General features: G+C 38.4%; 1 protein-coding gene across 5 annotated transcripts in view; it reads right to left on the bottom strand.

The window, feature by feature from the left end:
- Positions 1-13,384, bottom strand: part of LRRC28 (leucine rich repeat containing 28) — a 186,561-nt gene that overhangs the window by 19,892 nt on the left and 153,285 nt on the right. For all 5 annotated transcript variants that reach the window (XM_058736730.1, XM_058736729.1, XM_058736733.1 and 2 more), the window contains 2 exons: positions 3,126-3,301; positions 1,117-1,276 (listed from right to left, as the gene is read on the bottom strand). In XM_058736730.1, the coding sequence (XP_058592713.1) occupies positions 1,117-1,276; positions 3,126-3,301 (336 nt within the window). The remainder of the gene's footprint in view (positions 1-1,116; positions 1,277-3,125; positions 3,302-13,384) is intronic.

The following is a 13,384-nucleotide window of genomic DNA, read 5'->3' as shown; positions in this document are numbered from 1 at the left end:
TGATGTGATCACTTCGGATTTTAAGTAGCAAACTTAGAAAGGTTTGGAGGAAGGCTTCTTGTGGGCAGGCACAACGAAGCAAAAAATGTTAAAAATACTGAAAGTGGAAACAGCAACCGGAAGTATAACAAAACAGGGTTATTCGGGGTAAGAGAAAGAGAAGTGCAGTTGTGCGAGGGAGTGGGTACACCGCTGGTAAAGGTAACTACCACTTGTTGAAGAGCCTTTACCTTCATCATCTGCTCATCCTCATGACAGCCCCACCCAGCACGATGTTCTCTCCCCAGTCTGAGGCTCAGAGAGTTTCAGCACCCCGCCCAGGCTCGCTCTCTTTCTACAGAAATGCTTACAAAGTAAATGCTTCTTGGCACTCAATAGGGGGTAACAAGTTCTCTGAAAAACTTACTAACCCAAAATACCACTGGATGGATAAATGAGGCGTTCTAGTACTTTCTCTTTTTTTTTTAACTTTGAAAAACGTGAATTTAGAAAATCCTAAATTTAGAATATCTATATGCTAAGGTTGTGTTAATGGGGGATTTTTCATTTGATGTCCTAATTTTAATTGTCTGGTTTTCTTTTTTTAAACCACCAGTTTAGGGGTTTTTGCTTGGTGAACATTCTTAGCAAATTCAAGGCACTGCGCCAATAAATAGAGAGTGGCAAGAGAATGGCATTTGGAAGTGTTAGAAATTCAAAACAGAAACACATACACACACACACGCACACACACAATGTTCAGCCATGTACTTTCAGTTAGCAACGCCAATTAAATAGAAGGGCTGGGCTGGTCCCATTATATAACAAATATTTTGTTCTGACATTCCTTACTGCCTAAAGACTATTGTGAATAGCGGAATAGCAGGAAAACGCTCCTGGCAAAGAATGAGCTACTCTAAAGAACATATGCAACAAAACTCTTCTGTACACGGCCAAAAAAGTAATAGAGGGAAGTCCAGTTTTCTTGTGATGCTGAGAATGTGCTTTTGTTTCCTTCAGCTGTATCTCAGGAAGCACTCTGGGCACCTTGAGAGCTGCTGACTTAACAATACTTCCCTGCATGGCCTCCACCCCTCTCCCAGGTGTAAGCCCTGGTGCCCACTTAGGCATGATTACCCCTGGTGCAGGCCTGCCATCGGCGTCTCTCTCAAGGGGAAGAGCTTGGGGTAGACAATTGTAAACATGGGCTCACTACACCGGTGACAGTGTCCCAGGGGGCAGTGCAGCAGCTCCAGGAGACTTCTGGGTAACGAGATCGGAGACAGAAAGTTCAAATCTGGAACACAAGAGAAAATCAGGCATGAATACAAAAAAATCAGATTTCCTTACACGGGGCTTGAAATACGTTTCTTTGTTACTCAGTCCACTTGGTTAGTTAAAAAGTATTGCGTGTTGAAAATAACTGTTATCTGATAGGCACTGCATTATTTGGAAATGAAAGATTTTTTTAACTTTTTTTGATACTAAGAGGAAGCCTAAATTTGCTCTTTTAAGAGCAAACAAAAGCTGGCCTGAGACAGAGGCAAGGAAAGAATAACACCAAATATTCTTTAAGAACAAAGATTAAAAAAAAGGCATTAATTTACCCAGAGAGGGTTTACAAAACGTTCTGTGAGAGACCAAGAAGAAAAAAGGGCTGGCACCAAAGACTAACACTGACTTCCATTAAGTTCTTCCCAAAATCGACTGGGCATTTAGCACTACTCAAGCTAAATTGTATTTACTGAAAGGAATGAAAGCGGGAAGCAAATCAAAGAAAGAAAAATAATGAAACCAAGCTTTTCCCTGTTTCATTAATAAAGCTGTCATTAATAAAGAGGGGGCCTCCTTCTCGGCTGAGCCTGAGTGATACAAAAGCGACGTTGAAAGCAAAACATCCCAGTGGCTCAGACAATCGTGAGCACAAGTGCACACTGACTCCCACCGATGGCAAACATCCAGAAGAAAGAGAAGTGGTCACAATGAGGCAAAACCTAAAAATTACAGACTCGTCTTTGGGAAGGAAATACAAATGATCTTATCATCCTTTAGATCTATCTGGACTTACCAATAACCATTTATAAAAATGGAACTTACCCATAGGTGAATAATTATCAGTTTTCTGTCTAGTATTAAAAACCAACTCAACTTTGTATTAAACATTTCTAGAAGGCTGACTGATGTTAGATGCTTTCGTATGGATTTTTTTTTTGAAGCAAAGACAAAACATTTAGCAGTTTAAAAAACTTGAAATGTAGCTTATTTAACATGGCCTACTGCTTTTTCAAAGCGTCTCCGAGACCCACATCACAACACCTCTGAAATCTATGTACCGCCAAATCCTTTCCAAACCAAGAGTTAACATGCTGTGGTGGTAGTGCCGAAGATTCCTGATATTTCTTCCCCTTCAGGTGTATAATTTCTCAGATGTAAGCAGACTGCATGGCAAAAGCCCACTCTGCTGGAAGGTACCCAACTTTGCTTTGAGGATAAGACCTTTCATTTTTTTTTTTTTCCCCCACAAAAGAAAAGTGTCTCTGCCAGGCTTTTCACTTCCACCAGATACATGTTCCCAAATACCAATTTCCTTCATTTAAACCACATGGTTTACATTAAATTTTCTTTAATCTTTATTTATTTTTGAGAGAGAGAGAGAGACAGAGTGTGAGCTGGGGGAGGGGCAGAGAAAGAGGGAGACACAGAATCTGAAGCAGGCCCCAGGCTCCGAGCTGTCAGCACAGAGCCCGACACAGGGCTCGAACTCACAAACTGTGAGATCATGACCTGAGCCGAAGTCGGCCGCTTAACCAACTGAGCCACCCAGGTGCCCCTAAACCTCATAGTTTAACTTTTAACCTCTGTCCTTTATGACTGAAGACCATATTTTAGCAAATGCTCCTGTGTCAGTAGGGGGTACTGAAGGGATCACCATTGATAAAATTACAACTTTTTTTTAATTAAAAAAAAGTCCCATTGCACAACAATGTGAATGTATTTCATGTCACTGTACTGGGCATTTAAAACTGGTTAAAACAGTAAATTTGGATCCACCCATAAAAAAAAAATGGACACCAAAGTAGGCAGCATAAAACATAATTTCCAAGTTCACTGAGTAAGAGGCAGAAAAAGAGAAAAGCCCCGTGTACCTTTAAGGAAAGTATGGTATGTGTGATGTAGACTCCTCATGGCCAGCTCTTGCAGAGGCAGGACGCGATCATTCTCTGTCCCTATGGCCTTCACCTCAGCAGGGAGGAAGACGGTTAGTTGCCCCGATGAAAAGGAAAGCAGCTTCACCTCAGAAACTTGAATAGGAGCACCACAGCTGCAGAAAGACACATTCACAGTAGTATTAGCAAAAAAGGAAAAGAATATATATGCCAATAAAAATGTGTTAATCAAAATATACATTTAAAATCTTAAGACGCTGCTGAATTGCCAGAATTCTTTTCAAAGTGAACAGATGCTATCCTGGGTTCCTTAATAAAGCCTGGCACAGAAATGTAAACTCATCAGTTGGAACTCAGCTATGGCACTGCTGAGGGCCAGTTACTTCCAGCAAGGACAAACTTTGAAGGAACTTCCCTTCCCAAGACCGCCACAATTTTCTCTGGAAGCTCCATTTATCCTCATTTGATTACCCTTTCCAAGTGCATGTTCATTGAAATTTTCAAAATTAAAAGGAAAAAAGAGTACTCTGTTATCGTATTTTGGTTTCACAGCATTTTTGTGTGGGAGAAGAAACCCTACAAAGCAGATTGATTTCTGATGGATCCTTCCATAAACTTGTGGGGGAAAATATTCACAGCGAAGCCTCGTGAATACACGAAGTTATGCCTTATCCCCTGTAGCCACCAGAAGGCAGAGGTGGCTTTGTTCCTGTGGTTGCCAGGTTGCCAAATCTAAGGAGTCTGACCTTATCTGACCTCCAGGTTACCTAAGTCTCAAGACTTTTCATTGTCAAGACTAATGACAAACAGGTACCAACAAATCTTGGCTCTCCAGATACAACAGGAGATAGTATCTCTGTCCTCAACTAGAAACAGGCAATGGGAAGGCACAGGCATGGGCTGCAGAAGCCCGTGGCTCATATGTTTGAAGTTCCTGCACTTGCTCATTCCTCCCACCAGAAAACGTCTCCAGAGCATCGGTTCTACACCAAAGATACTCAAAACAACAAAAACCAAACCAACCAAACCAAACCAAGATGACTCCTTCCCTTGGAAAATGTAATAATTACAGTATAATTGTTCTAATGTTTGTTCAGAGAAGACAGAATGACCACCTGTTCAGGGAATTAGGGAAGATTTTACAGAGGAGACAATATCGGACTCAACTGATTTCACTCAACCAATTTCTCCACCCGGCTCAAGGAAAGAACCTCAGAAGGCCACTCTGGGAACCCCTGACTGGGAAAAACCCATATCCTAAATGGAACCGGTATTTCAAATTCGAACATTATTGTTTGGTTTTGCCTATTTGAACAGACACCTTCTGTGTCTGGCTCCATTTGTCAACATTCTATTTCTGGGATTCATCCGTGTTGTCGCATGAACTATAGTTTATTCATTTTCACTGCTGTGTAGTAATGATAAACATTTGGAATGTTTCCAATGATGGGCTATTATGAACATTTTTGTGGATATTTGATACATATGAGCATGAAATCCAGTTAGGTACACATGTAAGGTCAGAAGTGGGCCTTACTATCGTGAGCAGAGACAGACAGTGAAAAGGTAAATCTATAATAAAACAGAGCGAGAGGGGAGTGAGAGCTGTATTAATCAAAATAAGCCTTTCTGAGGAGGTGACACTTGAGCACAGACCTGACTGAAGAGAACAGTTTAATCAGGGAAGAGGAAATTAGTCACAGGATGGCAGGCACCTTAAATTGAGGACAAGGAACTAAGAGTTCAGGGAGTCCAAAGCAGCTAGAGTTTGCAGGACAGAGAACCTCAGAGGAGAGAGATGCACAAAGAGGGAGTTCTGGAGATCTGCAGAAGGCCCCCATAAGTATTCAGATGAGTAATGATCAGCCCAGGCATGTGAGGAAACTATCCGACGCTGGAGAAAGAACCAGCTGAAGATATTAAAGGTAACAGTGCCCACCGCTCATACAGGGTTGAAAACAGTGTTTGTTCTTATCAGACTTGAACCTCATAATTCATGATGCATTAGGTAGAGTGCATGTAAGGGTCTTATCTCAGTAGTGCAGAATAACTAACACTAGACGGAACATTATTCCATTCCCATCTAACAAATCCTAAAAGCCATATCTGAAAAGATAAAACTGTTTCCAATTAACTTAGTTGTGTCATATACCAAGAATAGTTGTATGAATACAAAAATACCCAGCACTCAATGTGGTAAAATTCACACTGTCCGGCATCCAGTAAAATATTACCAGGCTTTCCAGTAAGTGAGAAAACATGACCTATAATGAGAAAAATCATGTAAGCGAAATCAACCAAGAACTGACAGATGTTAGAACTGGCAGCAAAGGTTATTATAATAACAATTATAATTACTGCCTGGAATAACATGTTACACACAGAGCTCTCACCCAAGAAACTGGAAATAAAAGAGCAAATTAAACCTTAACAGAAAAAAGAAATAATAAAGAGCATCAAGAAAATCAATGACATAGAGAATGGGATAATAATAAAGAAAAATCAATTAAAGGCTAGAACTTCGAAAAGATTAATAAAATTGAAAAATTTCTAACTAGACTAACCAGAGAGAAGACACAAATTACCAATATCAGGAATGAGAAAGGAGACATTGCCCAACTTCTACAGATAATAAAAAGGCAATAAGCAACTTTATGCTAATACAAAGTCCTTGAAGGATAAAAATTAGAAAGCTCACTCAAGAAATAGGTAAGTTGAACAGCCCTATATTTAAAGAAGTTGAATTTTAGTTAAAAGGTTGGAATACTTCTCAACTCATTCTATGAAGCCAGCATTATCCTGATACAAAAACCAGACAAACACATTTCAAGAGAAAAAAACAAAACAAAGCAAAACAAAACAAAACAAAACAAAACAAAACCCAGCATCATGCTTGAACATAGTTGGAAAAAGTCTAGACAAGATTTTAGCAAAGTGAATTCAACAATGTATCAAGCTACTATGACCAAATGAGGTTTATCTTACTAATTAAGATTGCACTAATATGAGAAAATCAATGTAAATCACTATACTAAAACTTAAAAGAAAAATAACCATAAAGTCATATCAATAGGTACAGAAAAATTGTCTAACAAAATCCAACACCCATTCCAGGGAGAAAAGAAAAAAAAAAAAAACCCTCTTAGCAAATTAGGAATAGAAGGGAGTTTATTCATCTGATAAAAGCTATCTATGACAAAACAACAATTAATATTATACTTGGTGAAAGACTGTTTTCCCAATAAGTTCAGCAAGACAAACATATTTGTTCTCTACTTCTATTTAACATTGTACAGAGCTTACAGCCAGTGTAATAAAGCAAGAAAAAGAAATAAAGGGCAACTAGATTCTTTTTAAGGAAGAAGTAAAACTTCCTTTCCTCCCCAAAGACATTACTGTGTATGTAGAAAGTCCAAAAGAACCTACACACATCAAAACAACAACAACAACAAAAACCAAAAAAAACCACCAAAAAACAAAACAACAACAATAACAACAAAACTACTGGAACTATGAAGTGAGCTTAGCAAGTTTGGAGGATACAAGATCAATATACAAAATTATTTGTACTCTATATGGTAGCAATAATCACTGGAAATTGAAAAAGATTTAAATATCATATATGATAGAATGAAAAATATGAAATATTTAGGGATAAATTTGACAAAAGATATCCATGACCTGTACACTGAAAAGTACAAAATACTGCTGAGAAATGAAGATATTTATTGTGATCATAGTTTTAAAGGCTCAAAACTGCTAAGATATTAATTCTTCTCAAATTGATCTATAATTTAATACAATCAAAATCACAGCAGGTTTTCTTTTTAAATATATGTTGAAATTCTGGTTCTAAAATTTATGTAGAAATGCTGAACAATTAGAATAATCTAACAATTTGGAAGATAAATTTGGAGGACTAACACTACCTAATTTTAAGACTTACAGTAAAATTATGGTAATCAAGACAATATGGTGTTGTTGTCAAACAGACTAATAGATCAATGGAGCAAGGAGAGTTTCTAAAAATAGACCCATACATATAAGGACAACTAATTTTCAACAAAGGTACAGTGGAGAAAGGAAAGTACTTTTAACAGATGGTGTGGGAATAACTGTATATCCACATGCAAAAAAAAAAAAAAAGGAACTTTAGCCATACTTGTACCATATACAAAAATTAATTCAAAATGAATCACAGACCAAAATGTAAACATAAACCTTAAAAATTCCAGGAGAAAATCGAGGAGAAAACCGTTGTGATCTGGGTTACACCAAAAGCAAGATCCACAAAGGGACACATTGATACAATGGACTACATCAAAATAAAAAATGTCTGCTCTTTAAAAGGCCTCGTTAAGACAATGAAGAGACAAGCCATGGACTGGGAGAAAATATTTGCAAAGTATACAGAAGATAAAAGATTTGTATCCAGAATCTATAAAGAACTTTCAAAACTCAATGAAAACACAAATATCCAAAAAAACAATGGGGAAAAGATGTACATAGACACTATGTCAAAGCAGATATAAGAATGGCAAATAACACAAGCAAAGATGTACACTCTTACTCACTGGAAAAATGCAATTTAAAAATACAATGAAATATCACTGCAGAACAATTAGGGTGGATAAATTTAAAAGGCTGACTATTCCCAAAGTGGCAAAAATAGGGAAGAACTGAAAATCTCTTATATTGCATGTGGGAATGTAAAATGGCGCAGTTATTTTTTGAAAGTTTGTCAGTTCCCTAAAAAATTAAGGATATATATGGTCCAGGCTCTCCTCTCCTAGATATTTATCCAAGTAAATTTAAGTCTAGGACCATTAAAAGGCAGTTAGCATATGTCCATAGCAGCTTTATTTGTAATAAAGTCAAACACTAGAACCAACACATATGCGCATTAACAAGTAAACAGAAACAATCTGTGGTATATCCATAGAATGGAATTCTATACAACAATAAAACAGAATGAACTACTGATACACACTACATCATGAATAAATCTCCAAATCCTTATGCTGAGTGAAAGGAGCCAGACCAAAACAGAGTGTACACTATTTAACTCATTCATATAAAACTCTAGAAAACACAAATTAGTGTATAATAACAGAACACAGATCAGTGGTTGTCTGGAGACAGGATGAGGGCAGGAAGGAATGACTATCAAGGGGCATGAGAAAACTTAGGGATGGATATGTTTATGATCTTAATTGTACAGATGGTTTCAGGAGATTGTGTGTGTGTGTGTGTGTGTGTGTGTGTGTGTGTGTGATATACAGACTAGGAGAAGCAAAGCAAAATAAATACAAAGTATGGATAGGATACTGAAAAACATAAGAACTGAAATTGATCAAAAGGAAACAAAACATAGAAAGTATAAATAAAAACAAAACCTGGTTCTTTCAAATAAAAAATGTATCTGGCATGTATTGATCAAAGGAAAAAGACAGCAGAGAAATTTGCTGGAGAGTGTGGGTTTCAGCTGGACAGTGAAGGCTGCTGAGGTGTTACTGGGCATCCTTTTGCTGGTTGCTGCACAGAAAACAGCACCCTGGAAGCGGGAAGGAAACCCCTGTTCTGACCTTGCACTACCTCTCTAGGGCCCTCTATTGAGAAAGCCTCATATAAACCAACGACAAAGGAAAAAATTCTACAAGGGTCAGTCCCAAGGAAAAGGGTAGATCTGGAACTGAGAAGCAATAAACTGATAAAAGGCACACATACTTGAGTTCTCTCCACAGGGAGATAATGCAATTTGAGGCCTAGCATAATGTCACAGTTCCTTATATACTGCATCTGGCAGGCACTCGAAACTAACTAAGTACAATATAGATAAAACTGTCTAAAATAAAATCAAGAGAAACATTTAAAAAAAGAATTTTAAAAAAGATGTAAGGTTATGGAATTATCACATACAAACTTTACAGTAACCATATTCTTAATATGTCTAAGGAGCGCCCTAAGATTGAGAATTTCAATGGGAGCTATAACACATGTGGTGTTAGACTATGAAGAAATCTGGGGCACCTGGATGGCTACATTGGTTGAGTGTCCAACTCTTGATTTTGGCTCAGGTCATGATCTCACAGTTTGTGAGATCGGGTCCCGTGTGGAGTTCTGTGCCGACAGCATGGAGCCTACTTGGGATTCTCCCTCTCTCTGTCTCTCTGCTCCTCCTCCGCTTGCATCCTTTCTCTGTCTCTCATAAAATAAATAAACATGAAAAAAAATCTCTCTCTCAAAATAAATAAATAAACATGAAAAAAAAAAAAAAGAAATCTGAGAGAACAGTATTCCAGATAGAGGAAAAACAGGTGCAAAGAGGCAGGAGTCTGGTGTGCTCAAGAGAAAGGGAGGAGCAAAAATGGCTAAGTGGACGTTAGAAGGGAGAGAGTGATAGGAGAGGAATTCACAGGTGTAACCTAGAAGACAAGTCATGTACATGTTCACAGGTCACTTCCAAGGCTCTGGCTTTTATGCTAAGTATAAGGAATGCCAAGAGTGATGACTGAGTACAGGCAAAACGGGATCTGTGTTTTGACTTGGCTAGGATCACCAGACACTATGTAGAGAATAGACTAATGGAGGCTGAGACAGAAGTAGGAAGGCTACTGTTATAATCCAGGTGGGAGATGATGGTAATTTAGGTCAAAGTGACAGAAAGAAGTAGTAAGAAGTGACAAGAGCCTGAATATATTTTTGAATGTACAACCAACAGGCTATGTGATGAGTTGGTTGTGGGATGTGAGAGAAAGCGAAATCAAAGACCCCAAAGCTTTTGGGCAGAGTAACTGGAGGAACGAAGTTTCTATCGACTGAGATGTAGCAGACTGTGGAAGACGGAGTTGAGAGATAAGGGAATTAGGAGTTTGATTATAGATACGTTAACATTTAATTGTACACATCTACGCGGAAATGCCAACTGGATGCTGTTGGATATAAGAGTCAGGCAAGTGGTCCAGGCTGAATGAAGCCTTCTTTATTTGGGAATCATGCATGAATAATATTTAAAGCATAATTGTGATGGCATGAAATAACTGGCAATGCTTCTTATTGGGAGTGCTTTTAGCACTTAGTGGGGGCACAAGTTCTGAACTGTTTAGAACTTTTGTGTGCATTGCAAGACATTTAGCATCCTAACACATGTCAGTAGGGACCCCAGGCTTAAAGCCGACTCCCTCCCCAACTTACACACATTTCCAAACACCCTGGAGTGGCGCATTACTGTTCCTGATTGAGAATCACTGACCTAGAGAATAGGTACAGATGGAGGAGATTTTGAGTCCTGATCTCAGTATATAGTGAACAGGGGAATACATTTTAGTCTTTACTAAAAATGCACCACGGCCACTCCTGCCTACAGGCCACACCAGGCCTGAAAATTTCCACATCCTGTCACTCCAAATACAAATCTTACTCATCATCCCAAATCCAATTCCTTTATAAACTCTTCTCTGATATCCTCTCTTGCCAATGATCTACCACAATGTTTGAAGTTTCTATTACACATTTTCTAACTGTATTATAGGTGTTCTGCTGCTGTTCATTCGTGTTCAAGGTTTCTCTTCTATCTAGCAGTTTCCATACGGAAAGCTAAGCAGTTCCAAATACAGATCCGTTGTTTTGAGTCATCACACATAGATAAAGAAGTCTGAAAGAGAAAAGATAAAAAGGAAATGGGAAAAAGAACACTGAGTCATCCATATGGTGCGAGAAAAATAACTTGGGGGTGCTCACCGGGGTCCATCACAAGTCTCAGGGTCAGGAGATGTGCTAGCAACCTAACAAGCATTAGAAATATCTGTATTTGGTTACCCAGCAGGATGGCCACATTTAGGGAAATGAATATACAGGAAAATGACAGTAATCTGTCAAACGGGATTTTGGAAAAGGTCTTATTTATGGATTAAATTAAATGTATCTTGAGTCGTGTGTGTTGGGGGCAGGGGTGGGTACTATGAGGTGCTACAACATATACCAGTTAATTCTGTTAAAACAACTGACAAGCCACAGACTGGTGGGAAATATGTGCAAATCACATATTTGATGAAAGACATGTATTCAGAATATATAAAGAACTCTCAAGAAAGTCAATAATTTAAAACAATCCAATTTTTTAAAAATGACTGAAAGATTGGAACATGCTTTACCAAAGAAGATATATGGACAGAAATAAGCATATGAAAAGATGTTCAACCTCAGTAGTCACTAGGGAAATACAAATTAAAATGAGGTATCATTACTTATTAGCATGTCTGAAAGGGGAAAAACAAACCGACAAGAACTCTTATAAGTTGCTCATGGAAGTACAAAATGGCACAGCCATTTTGGAAAACAGTTCAGTTTTTTATAAAGTTAAACATACACTTAACCATATGACCCAGCAAATGCATTCTCAGGTATCCTACCCAAGTGAAATGAAAATTTACGTTCACACAAAACCCTATATATGAATGTTTATAAAAGCTTATATTATTCCATTTGCATGACATTCTGGAAAGGGTAAAGTATAGGGACGCAAAACAGACCATGGTTTCCAGGGGCTGGAGTGGGCAGGCAGAGGTTCATTTCCAAGGGACACGGGAAGACATTTTTGAGGTGAATGAACTATTCTGTATCCTGATTATAGTTGTGGCTTTATGACTGCATGTATTTGTTAAAATTCACAGGAATGTACACTAAAAGGTGACTGTTACTGTATGCAAATTATACCTTATTAAAACAAACAAAACCCAAACGGTCTTATGCTGGTGAAGCATGGTCCTGGAGCCCTGTGCTCTGTTAGTCATTAGCCTTTTGTTGTGGATTATGAGATCTCAGGGGAGAAGCAGACCTGGCAGCTGGGGAACTCAGGGAACTTCACCCAATTGCTCTTCACCAACTTGGGTAGAAATACTTCAATACCGTCAATAATTTCACAGCTGGTATGGGTGCACTCATGCAAACCAGCTATACACTCGCCTGTCAAATAGTGTCAGAGTTTATATGAAAGTTTTCGCAAGATCTGCCTTTGCTATTTACTTTGCCTTTATCCCTCTGGCTTTCAAAAACCTCTGTTCACCCCATGTGATCACATAAGCACCAGAGTCTGTAGCAGCACACCTGTGGGTTGGTAGGAGAATTTCGCGGGTTAGAAAGATATTACCCTGATGAAGCATTCTGTGAAGTTGAGGACATGAATCTAAAGTTTATTTTATAATCATTGCTTCTTTCCTAATACAGACAAAATTAACATGAGAAGACCATATCCAAAATGCTATTATGCAGTATGGCCACTAAGTCTGGAAGCACAGGCAAACCCACAATAAATGATTCTTTTGATGATATACTACATGTAGCGTGATGATTAAATTTTTTGTATTAAGTTGGCTAGGCCATGGTAGCCAGATATTTGCTCCAACACTAGACCAGATGTTTCTGTGAAGGTATTTTTTGGATGAGATGAACATTTAAATCGGTAGACTTGGAATAAAGCTGATCACTCTCCATGATGTGGGTGGGCCTCATCTAATCAGCTGCAGGCCTTAGGAGAGAAAGACTGAGGTCCCCTTCCAGACTGCCGTCAGACTCAAGCTGTCACATCAACTCCTCCTTGGGTGTCCAGCCAGCCCTGGAGCTTTCTGACTTGCCAGCCCCCACAATCATATGAGCCAATTCCTCAAAACAAATCAATCTCCCTCTCCCCTTCACCCCCACACACTTCCTATTGGTTCTGTTGCTGTGGAGAACCCTGGCTAATACACAAGGTAAAATAATATGATTTGCTTCCAAACTTTACAGCTACACTGTAGTATGAGAACCCTGGGCAGAACCATAAAACAATGCAAATGCAGAGTAAAAAACAAGCAAGTCATTTGTGAATTATTTACTTCACGCTCTTATTGCCTTAACAGCTGCTGCTTCTTAATACAATTGTGCATGAGCTATACATGGACACTGCCCAAAGAATTTAACAATACAGAGTAACAAATAAAGGTGTAGAAAACTGAAAGCCAGATTTTTCCTAATGCTTTCCTCATCTCCCATAATTAAAAAGACAAGTATCTGAATGAAACTGCTGAAAAGGCTCACATTAACAAGTAAGTGGATCCTCATTTTATATGGAATCTAATTTCCCTCGGACAATTCTTTTAGCATAAGTTCCTACTCTTCACCACTGGATATAAAAAGCTAATTAAATTCATTTTATGACACGTCTATTAAATGCCTTCTCTGCTTCATGCTGGAGACAAGCT

Source organism: Neofelis nebulosa, chromosome 7 (genome assembly GCF_028018385.1).
Source record: "Neofelis nebulosa isolate mNeoNeb1 chromosome 7, mNeoNeb1.pri, whole genome shotgun sequence".
NCBI classification, from domain to species: domain Eukaryota; kingdom Metazoa; phylum Chordata; class Mammalia; order Carnivora; family Felidae; genus Neofelis; species Neofelis nebulosa.
This window is presented reverse-complemented; position numbering and strand designations above follow the sequence as displayed.